The sequence below is a fragment of the Cariama cristata genome, unplaced genomic scaffold (genome assembly GCF_000690535.1).
Source record: "Cariama cristata isolate BGI_N322 unplaced genomic scaffold, ASM69053v1 scaffold2821, whole genome shotgun sequence".
NCBI classification, from domain to species: Eukaryota; Metazoa; Chordata; class Aves; order Cariamiformes; family Cariamidae; genus Cariama; species Cariama cristata.
In genome coordinates this window covers 50959-66914 of record NW_009600841.1, presented here as the reverse complement: position 1 = coordinate 66914, position 15956 = coordinate 50959, and the positions used below count along the sequence as shown (strand labels likewise).

The 15956-nt window shown below is 45.7% G+C and overlaps 1 protein-coding gene across 1 annotated transcript; it reads left to right on the top strand.

Annotated features, from left to right (window-relative positions):
• Positions 1 to 14250: 14250 nt before the first annotated feature.
• Positions 14251 to 15735, top strand: LOC104169283 (mastermind-like protein 3; the record flags this gene model as incomplete). Its single annotated transcript, XM_009710170.1, has 1 exon — positions 14251 to 15735. A coding segment is annotated over one exon (1485 nt), but the record flags the coding sequence as incomplete, so codon positions are not given.
• Between the last annotated feature and the right edge of the window lie 221 nt (positions 15736 to 15956).

Sequence of the window (15956 nt, the reverse complement as noted above, 5' to 3'; positions counted from 1 at the left end):
GTTTCCAGGCCCTGTATGGAGAGAACATCCTTGGGTAGTTTATGGTGCTGTACAGAGAGACAGGGAATACTTGAGAGGAAAAATATCGCCGCTGGCTGCTAACGTTTCCAGGCCCTGTACGGAGAGAACATCCTTGGGTAGTTTATGCTGCTGTACAGAGAGACAGGGAACACTTGAGAGGAAAAATATCGGCTCTAGTTTCAGGCATTGCGGTCCTTTCTCATTAGCAGGGAGAGGAGAAGCCTGGCACTGCTTTACTGATGAGTCAGGAAAACCTTCTACGTTTGCAGTGTCAAATGCTTCTAAAACAATTATTGCGGGTCTGAATTTGGAATCTGGCAATACCAGACAGCTTTGGTTTTGGCCAAAAAAAAAAAAAGAGAGAGAGAGAGAGAATAGTAGTGATTTGTCTCCCCAGACATACTGAGACCACGGTCTCCTGCAAATCCGGCAGCCGCCAGGACCCACAATATTCCAGGTTGGTTCTTGGCCTCATGTCTTCCACCTGGCATTGAAAAAAGTCAGTCTCGGGCAGCTGTGCATTTTAAAGCAGGGCCCTTAATGTAATTCTGAAATATGCTAATTGCCAGGCTTTTGTTTTCATTTGACAGTTTTGAAAAGCTTAGAAGAAAGGAGGAAAAATAAAAGAGTATTGTAAATAGCCCTAGGAAAAACCTCAACCTGCTGCCCATGTAATTTCCTTTAAAAACAAACTTTCATACTGTGGGAAGCTTTATCACACAGCGGATTTACACACAATCCTATATGCCCGATATCTACGTGATTTTCCATCATTCCTTAAGCATGCTTGCTCATTGTTAAAGTTGTTACTAAGGTTACTACAACTCTTATTTAAGAAGAAAGAAGTGCTTGCTTACCCCAAAGTTTGTCTGCGTTTCCCTGCTATCTGTGCATCTAATTAAAAATACCTTCTTTTTTTTTTTCTCCTCTCTACAGACTTTGCTTAGACCATCATGGTTATAACGCTACTATTTATCTGCAATTTAAACTCACATCCCCTCCTGCTATCTCTCCCCTTATCCTTGCCTCTTTTAAATAATCCAGAAGTGATTAAGTATGTAAGTAACTAAGCAAGAATTTGGAGCTGCACAACCTTTTTTCCCCTTGGTGCTACAAGAAAATAAGACTCTTTGCAAGAGCAAATGTAGTATCATAATTATAGGCCAAACTCTGAAGATTTCAAGCTTTTTTTCTTAGAGTTTAGTGGGACAAAACTGAAGCCTCTGGAAATGAAACTGGGGGAAGGACCTGACCCACGCAGACAGAAATCTGGATTCAATGCAGATGTCAACAGCAGTAGCATGTAATTAGTGCCCTAATTGTGACTGGGCAAATAATGTTGGTGGCTTGGGGAGGGTCCAGATGCAGGCATCTGACTGTGGATCGTCTCTCTTTGAGCTAGTTACCAAGGCTCCCTTTAAGGTCAGTGAAAAGAAGACGACACTTCTAGAGCATGATTTATCTCATTCCTATCTCAGCCTGGTATAGGAGATACCAGTTGCATCCTTAAGACTGGAATGAATCGACTTGTTCTTGCCTGCAACTTTCTTATGGTGCCTACAAGAGGTCTCAGGCTCTTTCTGTCTTGTTCATAGCATCTCCTCCCCCCCCCCCCCTTTTTTTGCTGAATAGGAAAAGAAAGAGAAGCAAAAGCACCTATTGATCTGAGAAGATACAAAGTATTTTATATTCCCATTGTCTGGGCACAGGATTTGGGAGATTTGAGTCCAATTCGAACCCTGCCACTGACTTCATCTACCGCTTTAGGCAAGCTTCCTGCTCTGTTTTTGTAAGTGAAGTGCAGAGGTTTAAAATATGTTTGCATCTGAATGACAGACACCATTTATGTGCTAAGTAATGGGTTGTGTTTTTTATTTTGACACACAAATAGGGGTTTTTTTCTTTTTAGATTCAGCCCACCTCTGGTTTTCTCTGAGACCAAAATCCACATAATTCTGGTAATAGCCCAAGAGTACTTTATCTCCAGACTAACAAATTAGAAGTGCCTTAGTACTAGGTGGCTCATCACTCCTAGAACAGGAGAAAAAGGTGAGAATGAGAGGTCTTTCAAGAAGGAAAAGAAGATTAGTGGAAGCCCGTTATATGAACACACAGCTGGCTTGTGGTGCATTTCTATGGTTTATCTAACAGCAAACTGTAATGTCTTGTGCTTTGTACTTCCAAGGGGTTTAGGAAAAAAACTGTCGTGTTCTCAGTGACTCAGCCTTACCTACAGCATCTAACAATAGCAAATGCTTTTTTGTCGTCTTGTGTTTATTTGGCACTGTTAAAGGCACAAACTCAGTGGTGAATGGGACTTGAAGTCTAAATTTAATTTGGATTAGCTGCCAATATATGCTTAGTATGCATAGATTGCTGAGATGAAAACCCATGTGGGCAGCACCGACGTGTGCACGTGTGTGGAAAATGCAGGGGATTTTTTTTTTGCCAGCAAAAGGAAAAAGTAAAAAACCTGTGTTGTGCACAACGGGCATGTACAGACATATGTAGCATGATGAGTTGCAGTTCCTTTCCTTAGAGGGCTGTTTTCAAAATACGCAAATAGATAAAAGTGCCTGATAGTATTATGGTGTGCAGCTACAACTAACTGGGAATTTGACCTGTTCAGCGGAGCACTGACCACCTTTCTCCCGATCATCTTTTCGGTTTGTATGGAAACATCTCGAGGCCTTACACATCTTTAGGATTTTGGCAGACTTTTCCTGCCATTGCTGCAATGAGTTCAACCCCCCAGCAGCTAGCAGCTTGGGGAATTTGCCTGCAGACAGGCTGCTGCTGTACTCTGGGACGCTGTTGCTTTAGACAAGCTCCAAGTAGAACTGCGCACCTTTATAAATAGATGGCTTAGGAAGGTAGCGATGTGGTTTCCCCCTAACAGTAGCTAACGCTTTTCCAAAAGCATTCAATGATAAGATACTCTGGTGATAAGGTATCTGCAAAGTTCACAGAACAGCTTTAGAGGGCGGGCAGGGCGGGCATGCATGGGACGTCTGTTCACAAGGCTCTGGTCACTGCTGAGGTGGGCCCTTCCGCGCCTGTCAGGGTGGTTCGTTTAGATTGAGCACGGGCACCTTTTTTTTTTTTCCTTGATGTCACTCCGACATCAACAGAAGGAAAGCTCTAGATTTAACAGTTACTGCTGGCATTTGCTCCTGGCAGCCATCTTTTCTAGGTGCCTTGTAGCCCGTTCCCCAACACTGGACACATACCACACCCATGCCCACCTTGGTCATCACTATCACGTGGCAAGCAAACGTGTGTTCATACAGTTGAGGAAAGTACTGGGAACACTGGGATAAATGGTCCGTGCTGCCCACTGGATGGGCATGAAAGCCAGGAGCATGCAGTATGAATTGCTTGGGCAAGTTTCCCATGGCTGCTGTCTTTCCTAGGTGCTCCAGCTAAGTGCAGGGAGGGAAGAGATTCACCAGGTTGAACAAAGTGCATCCTTTTTAGGATCTGTCCTTTGGGGAAGTATGAAGCTAGTGCACATATGTAAATCGAGTACACTGTATATGTGTATTCAGACTGGCATGGGAGAGAGGAAGAGGTTTGTCCTGGGTTGGAGATAGCTGCTATAGATGAAATAAGGAAGGGAAGACCTGAGCAAAGGTCTTGGTCTGATGATGTTGTTCGTCGCATAAACCATTCTTTGTATTTTAGATTGCTTGGGATACTTGAGGTGAAGCATGTGCTTAAATATTGTGCTGAATCAGGGCCTTTATTTGCTTAAAATCTCTTTCCTTCTTCTTTACATTTCATCAGTAGACTTAAGGAGTACATTGGCAGTTCACCCCATACAACAGGTCCAGCCTTGGGACTCTGTGACTCTGATAATTGCTGGGATCTGGGAGAGCAGACACATACTTTTCCATTAGTTGTTGTTGCGTGCCTTTGTGGGACCCAAGGTCAGCTTGAGGTGAAGGTACTGAGGCAACACGGAAGTAATGTTTGCATGGTTTGCTTGGCCATATTTAGGGCAAAACTGCTATTCAGTGCTGTCTGGCCTTTATCCTGTGGCGTACAGCTCTCAAACTGCGCTCAGAGTAATTCAGAACACGTCTGGGGCATCCCGTACAACCCTTTGACTCCTTGAGTCTTCATAGATCTTCCATGATCCTCCTTTTTTTTTTTTTTTTTTTTTTTTTTGCGATGCTGGCTATAACTTGCATTGGAAACAAAACAGGAATGTAAAGAAGAGTTGTTCCATCAGACTTAGTGTCCATCTCTGAAGAAATTTTGGTGCAGAAGAAGTGATCTTATCAATGGACGCCTAACTGCTAGTGAATTTAACGGGAGCTGAGGGCTTCAGCACCTCTCACAACTGGGCTGTGGGTTTTGTACAGAAGTCTTACAAAAGTGCTGCTGCGTGCATTCTTTTAAATAGATATGCAAAGGCAAGGCAAATGAGCAGTTCTGTCATTGCTCTTCTTTCCTAGAGATGGATCAAGCTGATTCTGCTGATCAGGGAACTGTTTGGATGAAGGAAAAAGCCAGATCCGGTTTGGATGTTTCTGACATCTTTTCTATTTTAGAATGTTCAGTTAGTTGTTTGGGTTTTTTTATGGTCTATAGCCTAGCACAATTCTACTTCCAAACTCATCTGTCCCATGTTTTTGGTTTGGTTTGGGGTTTTTCCCCCAAAAGGTATAGCTTGGGAGCATAATGAGAATTAAGACTTTGAAAAAATATGAGTATTAATTCATTAGCATGCAAAAGATTAATTTCCTTCCCCCTTCCCCCCATGCTTGATTCTCCTTTGCAATGCCTACTGCACTGTTAATTGTTTAACCTGTACTTAGATAACCTACACACCTTTAAAATTATTTGTCCTTGCAAAGAAATCTTCAGGTCACCTACGTCCTCAGCCAAGCTGCGCAGTCAGGCACAGGGGACAGCTGGGGAAGAGGAGGCAGGCTTATGGAGACAAGCTCTGGGATAAATTCACCATTTTGTCTGCAGCACAGTATAACTTGTCCTGTTGTTGATTCACCAGATTTTTCTCTTTTTTTTATGTGTTAGTTGTGGAAATCTGTTAACTCTGATCTTTAAATTCTTTTCAAGTGGAAGGTTCATTTATGATGTTACCCCAAGAGGGTGACTAAAATGTGTGGGCTTCAACAGGTACAGTGTATAGACTGGCTGGCTCTCATTTCTTTCCTTTTCTGATTGTATCAAACATTTTGCTTTGAAAAGCATGAAGTTGAACTTAGTCATGTGGAAGAATCCCTGAAATTACTTACTCCACATTGTTTTGAGGAACTGGAAGATGCTACTTCATGCAACTGTGGAGTCAGTAGCCTTGTTGACATGAGGCGACGTTTGTTGGGAGTTAACACCAGTGAAATGAATGGGAGATAACCGTACTGAGTTCAGGCTTCTGACAGCTTGCTATCTGTCTTCTAGAGATCGTACACTAGACAGGCTTTGGTAATAAAAGAGGTTGAATAGAAGTTCATAGGCCATGGAAACCAACAGTGTCATCAGGGGAGTACCATCATGCTTCCACTGTCCCTTCTCTCTTCAGGCCCCTTCTTCCGAGTTTCTCCAAGAATATTCTGGATTATCATATCATGCACATAGATTGCACCATGGTAGGACTTTGCATACAACTGGAAGGTAATTTGCTTTCTCTGGGCATAGGAAGGGCTTTTCCCTCACAACAGTTAGACGAGATTTCAGTCTGTCGGTTCTGAAGACATAAGCAGAGCTTATGTCCTACCGGTGCCTTAATGCTGGAGGAAAGCAGAGGCTGTGTCAGAGAGCTGCTGCTCCTTTGCAGAGCACAACCATGCGTTCCTGACCCAAGGACCCCTTCGCGAGGCAGGCGGGGTGCCGCCAGGGCACATCGCTAGCTTGCTACAACTTGTGCCCATCCAAGGATGAATCGGGGCGAGATTTTCCCCAGGAGACCTTTTCCAGTGTCACATATGCAGTTTAAAGAGCTCGTGAATAGGGAATGAGTAGCTATGGTGCACGTGCAACAACACTGGATATGTTGCTTTGCTGCTTCTTAGATTAAAGCACCAGAGGTTCCTGCATTTCTTTTATACCCTGATTTACAGGAGTTTTTCAGGAGGTACAGCTTTAATAATCTGCAGTGTCTGCTTTTTATCATTAGCTTCTCTCCTGTCCAGATACAAAGCAGATGGGGAATGTTTTCAAAGGGTGAAGATTTATCAGCGCAACTCCCAGACAAGTCAATTAGAGGCTGCCTGACTAAAGCCTCATAACGCGCTTTGAAAATGTAGCTCCTGCCGTCTGCGAGGACAGTTGCAGGGAGAGTGTAGTGCGGCTGTTGGGTATGAGAGACGGGAGTAGGCACTGCCAGCTAAGGAGTTTAGCTCTCGGGCGCTTAGCACCTTCGTTAAGCCTTTTGCACAAACAGAGGAGTGCTGGCACTCCCTAAGCCATGAGGTTACTGGTGTGCCAGCGTTCACCCCGTTGGGCTAAAGCGGGATGAAGTTGGATGGACCTGAAGAGGAGGAGGCCACATAGATCATACGCTTGGGGAGGAAGGCTGTTTGACAATGACGACAGCGTTTCATCCGTGAAATAATTTGTGCTCTGAAGTCCAGTTAAACTTGCCAATTATTTTGTATTGAGAAAATTAATTGCATCCATTGCCTGTGTTTTACTCAGCAGCTTCCCCAGGGACCCTGCATGCCAAATCTCCTCAGAAGTGTGTCGTTTAGTGTCTTTGCATTCAAATTTAGGTTGGAGCTGTGTAAAGGGAGAGACAGAAATTATGAAAGAAAAATATTTTAAAGGCAAGCTGGAATTGATGTATGATGTATGCACTTATGCTTCAGAAGGATCACACTTTTTTCCCCAGCCTGCTCTAGACACATACAATTTGAGCAGCATAGTTGGTATTTTTTGTATATATTTCTCCACTAATTTTTGTACAGATTTCTTCACTCCTGCATCCCTCACTGGCTAGGCATTCTCCACAGCGTTCATTTCTACAGCAGAAAACGTCTTTCTGGCAGCAATGCAATGGGGTGGTTTAAAAGACTGCAGTAAACATCAGTAAAGATATATGCGCTTATCTTTTTCATTTTGATGAAATTAATACACACGGAGCTGGAAGTCATCCACTTAGAACAGAACCTGAGGAATGGAAGTACAGAACTTCTTCAGTCTGTGATAAAAACACATGTGATCAGGCAGAGTCGAGCCGTGGGAGAAGCTACCTCTCTTTCTCTCTCCGTTTCTACAGAAATGTGTCTCCTTCCCTTCTCTGGCTCATCCCTCTCAAAGCTGTGATGAAAGCCGATGCCAGTTCTTGTTTTTCTCGAGCTGTTTTAGCACACATCAGCATCCTTTCCTGGCCGACTGAGGGCAGCTGGAGTCACGGCGTTTGCCTGGTTTGACTTTTGCTGTCACTGTTTTGCTCTCACCCAGTGCCTTTTTTGTTACCCTTCTTCCCTGTCCTCCGCTTGACCTCCCAGTTTAATCCAGCTCCCGCTGGTGGCTGAGAACCTGACAGCTGGCCGGGGCCGGCAGCTCCGGCAAGGGCCCTGCGCTGCCTGCTTTGCATCCAGGCTGCCGAGACTCTCCACCCTCGCTGCTTGAGAGAGCAACCCTTCCCATCTCGTCAGCCCGGCTAAAACGCAAGGAAGCAGATCGTTTTCCTGACCGTTAGCTCTTGAGGTTTAACTGGTGCCCTGAGCATCTCTTACTTCTTGTCGTTAACAGGAGTCGGTTTGTTCTTCTGATGACTGTTTGCAAAAACAAGGGCGATGATGGAGTCCCCAGCAGCCCTTGGGGGCTGGGGTAACAGGCAAAGGTTTGACCTCCTTCGGGAGGCAGAGGTTACCCTGTGAGCCTGCGGAGTTGAACAGGTTACTGGCTACATTGGCAGATCGAGATTTTTACCACCTTCAAACAGATTTCGCAATGTGAATTTCCTGCGTATTTGAAACATTGCCCTGGCCAACGAGAACTAAGCAGGCAGGCCCAGCATGGAAGAGCACAGCGTGTGCTTTAAGTGAGCAATTGCGATCCAAAATCAATTTGCTACGTCAGGCTTCATCCTGTGAGTTAGCAGGCGTCGGTGCAGTCCTTTCAGCAGTGTGAGGAAATTCGAGTAGTTGAGGAGTGGTTTGATGCCTGAAATGCTTTCATTTGTTGGAAGCAGTGGTATGTAACCCACCTCCGCTTTGCTTGGCCACTTGTCTGAGTTCAGCTCCGACGCGACTTTTGAAAGGCTGTCCTGCGCTCCCCACCATCTCTGCGTGACACCTGCAGCAAGTGTCATTAAGAGGCCACTGTGGAGCTGATGGATTTCAGACGCTGGTCACAAGATGTGGTTGTACCTCAGGCAGTGGCTCCCTTTGGCAGTGTTGACTTTTTGATGGCGGTCTCAGAAGTGGTACGGCAAGGAAGGATGTGCAAGAAACGAGGAATCCTATCAAATGTTGAAGCTGAATTGCTGGCATGCAAGGACCATTCCTTATTGATCTCAGATGAGGTCGTTACAGTCATTACGTCTTTGCTTAGAAGAGCTGGTACATCAAATCCAGTTGCTTAGTGTCACTTCACAGCAACCCCTGGGATGCTTGCTAAGTTATTGATAGGATTTGCGTGCAGCACAAGAAGTTAAGGAGCAAACTTGACTCAGTCTTCAGGGTGCAGGCTGGAGATGGCTGAATTGGGGTGGTGTTTGGCAGAGGTTGTGGTGAGCATTCCTGTCAGGGGAGGGGGGGTCGTGATCTGTCTGGGGAGGTTCCAGGAGATGTTCCAGGAGAAGAAAGGTGGGGTAGGCTCAGGAGCCCTTGGAAGAAGAGGTGCTGAGCCAGACAGACTGATGGGAGTGAGCACAGAAGTCCTGCGGGAAGGGCCAAGACTGAGTCATTGCCACGGAAGGGAACTAAAGCCCATTTGAGCATGGATGGCTGGTGGGCCAGACTGTGATTCAACATGAGAAATGGAAAAGATCGAGTTTTATTTTTAACAGAAAGAGTCACAGAAGAGCAGTGTGGAGAATGAATCTGATAACCCTTGTTTATTGTAAACTTGCATATTCTCTGAGGAAGATGGACTTTGGGCTTTGGCTGGTTCCTCTGCTTTCCCATGGGGAGCAAAGATAGCTACGGAGCGAGGTGCATCCTAGTACGGCTGGGGAACGAGCGCGTCAGACCTCTCGCAGTTGTCGCCGTTGCCTCGTATTGAAGTGGCGGGAGCTGCCTTAACCAGAGGAAAGTCAGCAGCAACATGTCCGCTGCGTAGTTGGTGCACAAAAGTGACCCCAGCTTCCTTGTCTGTGGGCTCACAGATCAGCTGGCCACCGGCTGGAAGTGGACCTGTGTTAGACCCTGCGAGTCGCGCTCAGCCTCTACAGGCAAAAAGAGAATTTAGCCTCTTGGCTTTCCCTATCCCCTCCCCTTGGTGGTTGTGTTTTTTTTTTTTTTTTTTTAAAAGAGCAATGAAAGGACGAATCCACTGCCACATCCCCGGTCACTCCCGGCAGATGACTGGAACAGCCGCCACCGAAGGCAGCGCGACGGTGGAGGATGGGCCGGCGAGTGGCTCGGCTGTTGCTATAACAACAGCACCTCACTCTCATTTCTTTTGAAAAATGAATTGCTGCTGGTGGGATGAAGCGGAGCAGCTTCTGCCCGCAGATGAAAGCCCTGCCGACAGCCTCAACACTCTCTAGTTTATGCATTGGGTCTGTCATGGCATGTCCGAGCAGCGTTGCTGAAAATTTCAGGATGGGTTGGATTAGACCATTCGAGTCCACGTGTTTTTGCGTGCACAGGCTCTGTCCCCCCGCCTCTACCCCAGCCAAGAGTCATTTAAAAAGTCAACCCACCAAAGTTTGACCTTTTCTTGCTCAGCAACTTTTCCAAAGGCATATAAAGAATAGCGAGTCCTGCTTCACTCTTCTGCTTTGGGGTGGAAACCTGCTGTGAAATGCAGGTCTATTGGCCAAATATTTTATGTGACTAAAGCTTCAGGCCTATGAATCTGGCAAGGGTTTTATTTTATTTTAATATTTTTGATTTATTTTAATATTTTCCTTTTATTTTTATTTTATGCATCAAGAGTCTTCTGCTCCTAGACATAAATCTCTAAGCTGCTGCTAATATCTTCATGGTGCGCACTGTAAATCACATCCACAAGCTGTATACTACTACTTAGAAGGGAAGATGCTTTACAGGAGAATATTTTACTGCGGGCATTGTTTTTACAGAGGGACGGGGAAGGGATTTTTAGTCTAAGACACTGTGGAGTCCTGGTGGTGGTAAACTGTTTGCCAGTATAGTGTATGATATTCAAGCCATCCAATAGTTGACATGGTGATTGGGAATGGAATCAAGATACGAAAATGAATGTTTGCAGTGAAAGAATTTGATAAGAATATTTCTGCATTGTACCCCAAAAAGAAGAGATGCATTTATTGTTATGGCTCCCGACCCTTCCAAAATGCCAGAGCCAAGGTTCTTCCCCACCTGCAAAGGTTGTATCCAGCACGTCGCCTTCAAATAAACCTTTCGCGTTATGTTCCAGTTTTTCAATGAGCAAATGAAGAAAATAAAAAGATTAGTTGTTTTTTTCTAGTGCCTGTTAACCCCCCAAGTCCTAAAACCTCTGAAGGAGAATAATGTGGAGCTACAAACTTAGAATAGGCTTCATTTTGTTTTCGTTTGCAACAAGGGACAATTTCTGTACATCTGATATTAGATGGAAAGTAGTTTCCATGTTAAAGCTGCTTTTTGTTGTAATGCAATATGAATACGATTATTAATATTTATATACTGGGCCTGCTTTTACTTTCACTAAAGTCACTGTATATTTGTACAGGGGGACATCCAAGTTTCAGCACATGATGAAACTTTAGGAGCTGATATTTGTAGGGCCGGTTATTTGCCACTAGATAGTTTTGATTCTTTCGGTAAACATTAATGTACAAATAAGGGGATGGATTCAGGATAAATTAGTAAATGATGTGAAACCTGAAAGCGTGAAATGATGTGGAAGTGTATCACTCTTACCGATACTCTGTAAGGGATACCTTCAAACTGTTGTGAAATGTACGGAGTCAGTTCTTTTGTAATTCTCAGGAGATAGTTGCTCTCACTAATCCCTGACTTCTCAGTAAGAGAAATTAAATTTTTTCCCATTTGTTCCTTATGTGAACTTTTCTTCATGACTAGAAGCCTGTCACCAGGTCCTTTGGTATGACTGTTCTTCAGCCCAGCATTTGGCCGATATGAACTCGGGGCAAAGGGCCATCGCAAGTTTTGGAGATTTCTTCGAACCCTGTTTTTGCGTGTCCGTGCCCACTGAATTTGGGTCTTGGGTTACGTGCTGTTCAGTGACTGTTTTTCTGATGTGGAAGGCGAATAGGGATAGTGACTTTGTAGTGAGTTGGCTTAGGAGCTGAAATGGGTGATTTCAGCTGTAAATTGTGTGAGTGGCCCATTAGGGCCAACATATAAATATGCTATTTTAAGCCATTGCGTCAACGGTCTTACTGACCACCTGCACTTGAGGCCAGATTGCGCTCTTTCTTTTCTTGCTCTGAAGTAAGGAAACTTGGAAGCGACTGTGCTGCCGTACTTGTGAAGCGGTGCCGTTACCACATCCGTATCGTCCTTTCCTCATCTCCGGGGTCTGAACCAGGGTTATATAAAGATCAGTGAAACAAGCTCAGTGGCTCAGCTGTAGTCTTCTGCCACACGCCAGTTACACCGGTCAAAAAGCAGCAGGGAGCTGTAACGCCATACGGTGGTGTTCAGCTTAACATAGGTTTTTAGGGGAGGGAAGCAGCGGAGGTGAGAGCCATATCATAAGCCTCCTTGTGGGATCTGATTTTTCTCCTTCACACTAGTCCTGGGTGTTGACTTACCTTCCACACTGCTGTTAACTGGCACAGATGAGGGCAATTACCACCCCTGGGCAAGCGCCTCTTTCTGGAGCTTGCCACTGCCGTGGCACGGAGAGATGAAAAGGTGATGCCTCTGCCGTGGGGCTCCTGCAGACCATGGCTGATTAATGGGACTTTGCAGGGTTTTAATCAAGAGAGCGCTGGTGTGATGTGCGCTCCCACCTCCGTCTGCTGCCGTGTGCAGGACCACATCCCCGGGCATCTGCGGAGCTCACGGGGGCAAGAGCTGCTGTGGCCGGTCAGGTGAGGGGAGAGGAGTGGGAGCCCAGTGATGGGGACTCCACACATGCCGTGGGGAGGAGGCCCAAAACACTGTCACAGCCCTCCTGATCCCCGCCTTGCTGCGGGTGGGTTCCCCATCGCAGCCTGCGACACAGGGAAAGGAACTTCTCAGTGCAAACCACTGGCCTTGCTGTTTCCTGACCCCCAGAAACCAAGGGTGGGGAAAGACTGAGGGTAAGGACAGAATCACAGAATCGATTTGGTTGGAAGAGACCTCTGGGATTATTGAGTCCAACCTTTGCCCTAACACCTCCAAGACAACTCCTGTGGAGCTGCGCAGGTGTCTTGCACCGGAGGAGGAGCCCGGCCGAGCAGCGGTCCAGGTGGCAGAGGCTGTGGGCATCAGCTCGTCTCTGTGTGGCACCACAGAAGCCAAGAGGAGAAGGAATTTCAGCCCATGGGAGGCTTGGCACACGCTGGCTTTGTGCAGGGGGGACAGGCAGCGAGGTCTCAGGCAACAGGGACTCACTGGTGACTCTTCGCCACGTGTTAATTGTTTTCCCATGTAAAAAAGCTCTTCTGCTCTAGTACAAATCAAGGAGTTGATGGTCTGCTTAAGGACTCATAGACTGGCCTTTCTGCTTTATTATAAAGGTCGTATCTCTGCAGAGGGCCGGCACACGCACGGCTTAGTGTCCCACGCGTGTTCAGCTGGGACTGCAGCAACGCGTGCATGGGCCATGTCCTCCTGTGTTGCACACTGAAGAGGCCATGCAGACCTGAAGGGCGAGAGGAGGGCGCAGCCTTCTCAGAACCGCTCCCTCTAAAATGGGGGTGAGATATGGATTTGCTTGCCTGTCTTGCACACGGGATGAAAGAGGAGCTAGCCCTCTGGGATGGGAGAAATAAATGAGATCTGGATTGTAGGAAGAAAGAAGGTTGAGGACCTCTAGGTTAGGGAAGGGGTGGGAGCTGTGTGTCTGGGACTTTCATACCAGTAAAAATACTTTAAAAATTGATAAAATCTTTCAGTATTTTGTCTCCTATTGTTCTAGTATCAAGGATGCAAGTATGTCCTGAAGGCGTTCGCTAGAGCTATGACCTCTTTGCTTCCTCCCCTCCCCACTATTGTTTTTTGCCTTAGCCGAGGAGGGATGCTTTTTTTAGCCTGGTACATAAGTGGCGGACTTAACATTTGGTGTGATAGGAGAGGACTGTAGGTTGTTACAGTGCTTTGCTATGCTTCTTTTAACCTGAATTAAAGCTTATATTAATACACTATTTCTTTATAACAGTCTTATTTTCTAATTAAATTGCTTTCCTGGAGACTTGTCTTGCTATCATTTCTGTTAGTTATTTATCTTTTATGTTAGCTCCTAGCACACATGTTATTTCCTTTTTTTTTTTCACTATTTGATTGAGTTAACATCATGCAAAGTGCCTACTATTTTGTAGGGTGGATATATTTTTTTTTCCTCACTTGAAACTGATTGTCAATATGTTTTGTAGCCAAGAACAGAGGGCTAATCAAATGAAACTATGTTAATGAATTTTCTCAAAAAAAATCTAGTGTCAACAACACATGTTTCAATACAAGTAGTCAATTAATTGTATTGCAGGTATTTTTCAAGAAGCTTCTAGAAACTTCCAGCAAAAAGATTTTCAGAGTAAATAGTAAATTTTAGTGATTCTATTTTTCTGGTCCAGTTTAAGACTCTTCACTCTGTTAGGTGCTGTTTAAGTCTCATCACTGTGTTAAGCACCAAAACGATGAATTAGTCTACTTGCTCCATAAAATTCTGGTAGCTTGGTGAGCACAGACGTATTTTACAGTTCTGTTCTCCTATTCAGGGACAGGTTTGGTTTGCTGTTTTGGTTTTTTTTGTTTTTTTTTTTTGTTGTTTTAGACCCTCTTCTCAAATTGATCAAGGCATACAAATGAAATCAAAGAAACTTCCTAATCAGGGTTTTTAAAACTTAATGTCATTAGTAGGCTTGATGAGGAGCATCTATCACAAGGCTCATCAGCACTTTTTTTTGTACCTACAACTGGTTAATTTTTTTTTCCCCTCTTGTTTTTCTTTAAGCTTCAAGAGACGGTCAAAAGGAAGTTGGAAGGCGCACGTTCACCTCTCAATGGAGAACAACAGAATGGAGTTTGTGATGGGAGCTTTTCTCCGACCAGCAAGCGGATACGGAAGGATGTACCGGGCATCGAGGCAATCAACAGCTTGCCCAGTAATTTGCCTTTGCCCGCTGTCTCTCCTCTTCACCAGCTTGACATGAAAGCTCCCCTGCCCCTGCAGAACAGTGGAACTCACGGCAGTGGTCTAGAAGACTTGGGTAAAAACGGTGGGCTTTCCGAGATAAAGCTCCCCATTAATGGTTGTAATGAGCTAGACGATAGTTTTAATATCCTGCAGAACAAGGAGCTAAAGCAAGAGCCTTTGGATGACCCTGGCTGCATAGACACTTCTGAAACATCTCTTTCAAATCAGAACAAGCTCTTCTCGGACATTAACCTGAATGATCAAGAGTGGCAGGAGCTAATAGATGAACTAGCGAACACCGTTCCAGAAGATGATATACAAGACTTGTTCAATGAAGACTTTGAAGAGAAGAAGGAGCCGGAATTTCCCAGGCCTACCACAGAGACTCAAGAAAGCGCAAGCGTGAAAAGCGATCCATCTCATTCTCCTTTTGCTCATGTCCCGTTAGGGTCTCCCCAGGTGAGGCCTTCTTCTTCCGGCCCTCCATTTTCAAACGTCTCCACAGCCTCCAGCATAGCTTCTGTGTCCAGCGCCCCGCCAGCCCCAGTCCCTGCCGGCTCACCCGCAAACTGTGTCGTTCAGTCGCCTCAGACGCCCGGCCAGGCCCACACTCCAGGCCAGACGCAGGCGCGGTCTGGAAATGGCTATCTTATGAATCCAGCAGCAGCGACTGTGGCAGGATCAGGGCCTGGGCCTGTAAATATGCCAAGCGCTGACCTGTCTCCAGCTGAACAGCTCAAGCAAATGGCAGCCCAGCAGCAGCAAAGAGCTAAGCTCATGCAGCAGAAGCAGCAGCATCCAAATCAACCCTCAAGCTGGTCGCCTGTGGGCCCTCCATCTAGCCCGTACGGAGGACCCTTCAGTGCAGACAAACCAAATAGTCCAATGATGTATCCCCAAGCCTTTAACAACCAAAACCCAATAGTGCCTCCTATGGCAAACAATCCACAGAAGACCGCAATTAATAACTACCTCCCTCAAAATCACATGAATATGATCAGTCAGCAGCCAAATAACTTGGGCACAAACTCCTTAAGCAAACAGCCCAATATGCTTTCTTATGGCAACACCAAACCCCTGACCCACTTCAATGCTGAGCTGAGTCAGAGGATGACCCCACCGATGGCAAATCCCAGCAAGAACCCCATGATGCCATACATCCAGCAGCAGCAGTCCCAGCAGCCGCAGATGCAAGCTCAGATGGCACACCTCAGCGAGGAACAGAAACGCATGCTCATCATGAAGCAGAAAGGAATGATGAATCAGCCCATGGCATATGCAACACTTCCTTCCCTTGGTCAGGTAAGCGTGAGTGCACGATATGCGGGCGGCCAAAAAGAGCCTGATACAAAGGCTTAGTATCTCTTTGTATGGTCTCCTTCTCCCTCCACCTCTTTCTCCTGGAAAGTATGGAACGTCATTGCAGACGCTTCTTGGACATTTCATGTGGTATCGGAGCTCGATCGTTTTAAGAAATGGCTGACATGATGTTGCATTATGGTTTAGAAATGTTGTTAAATGAC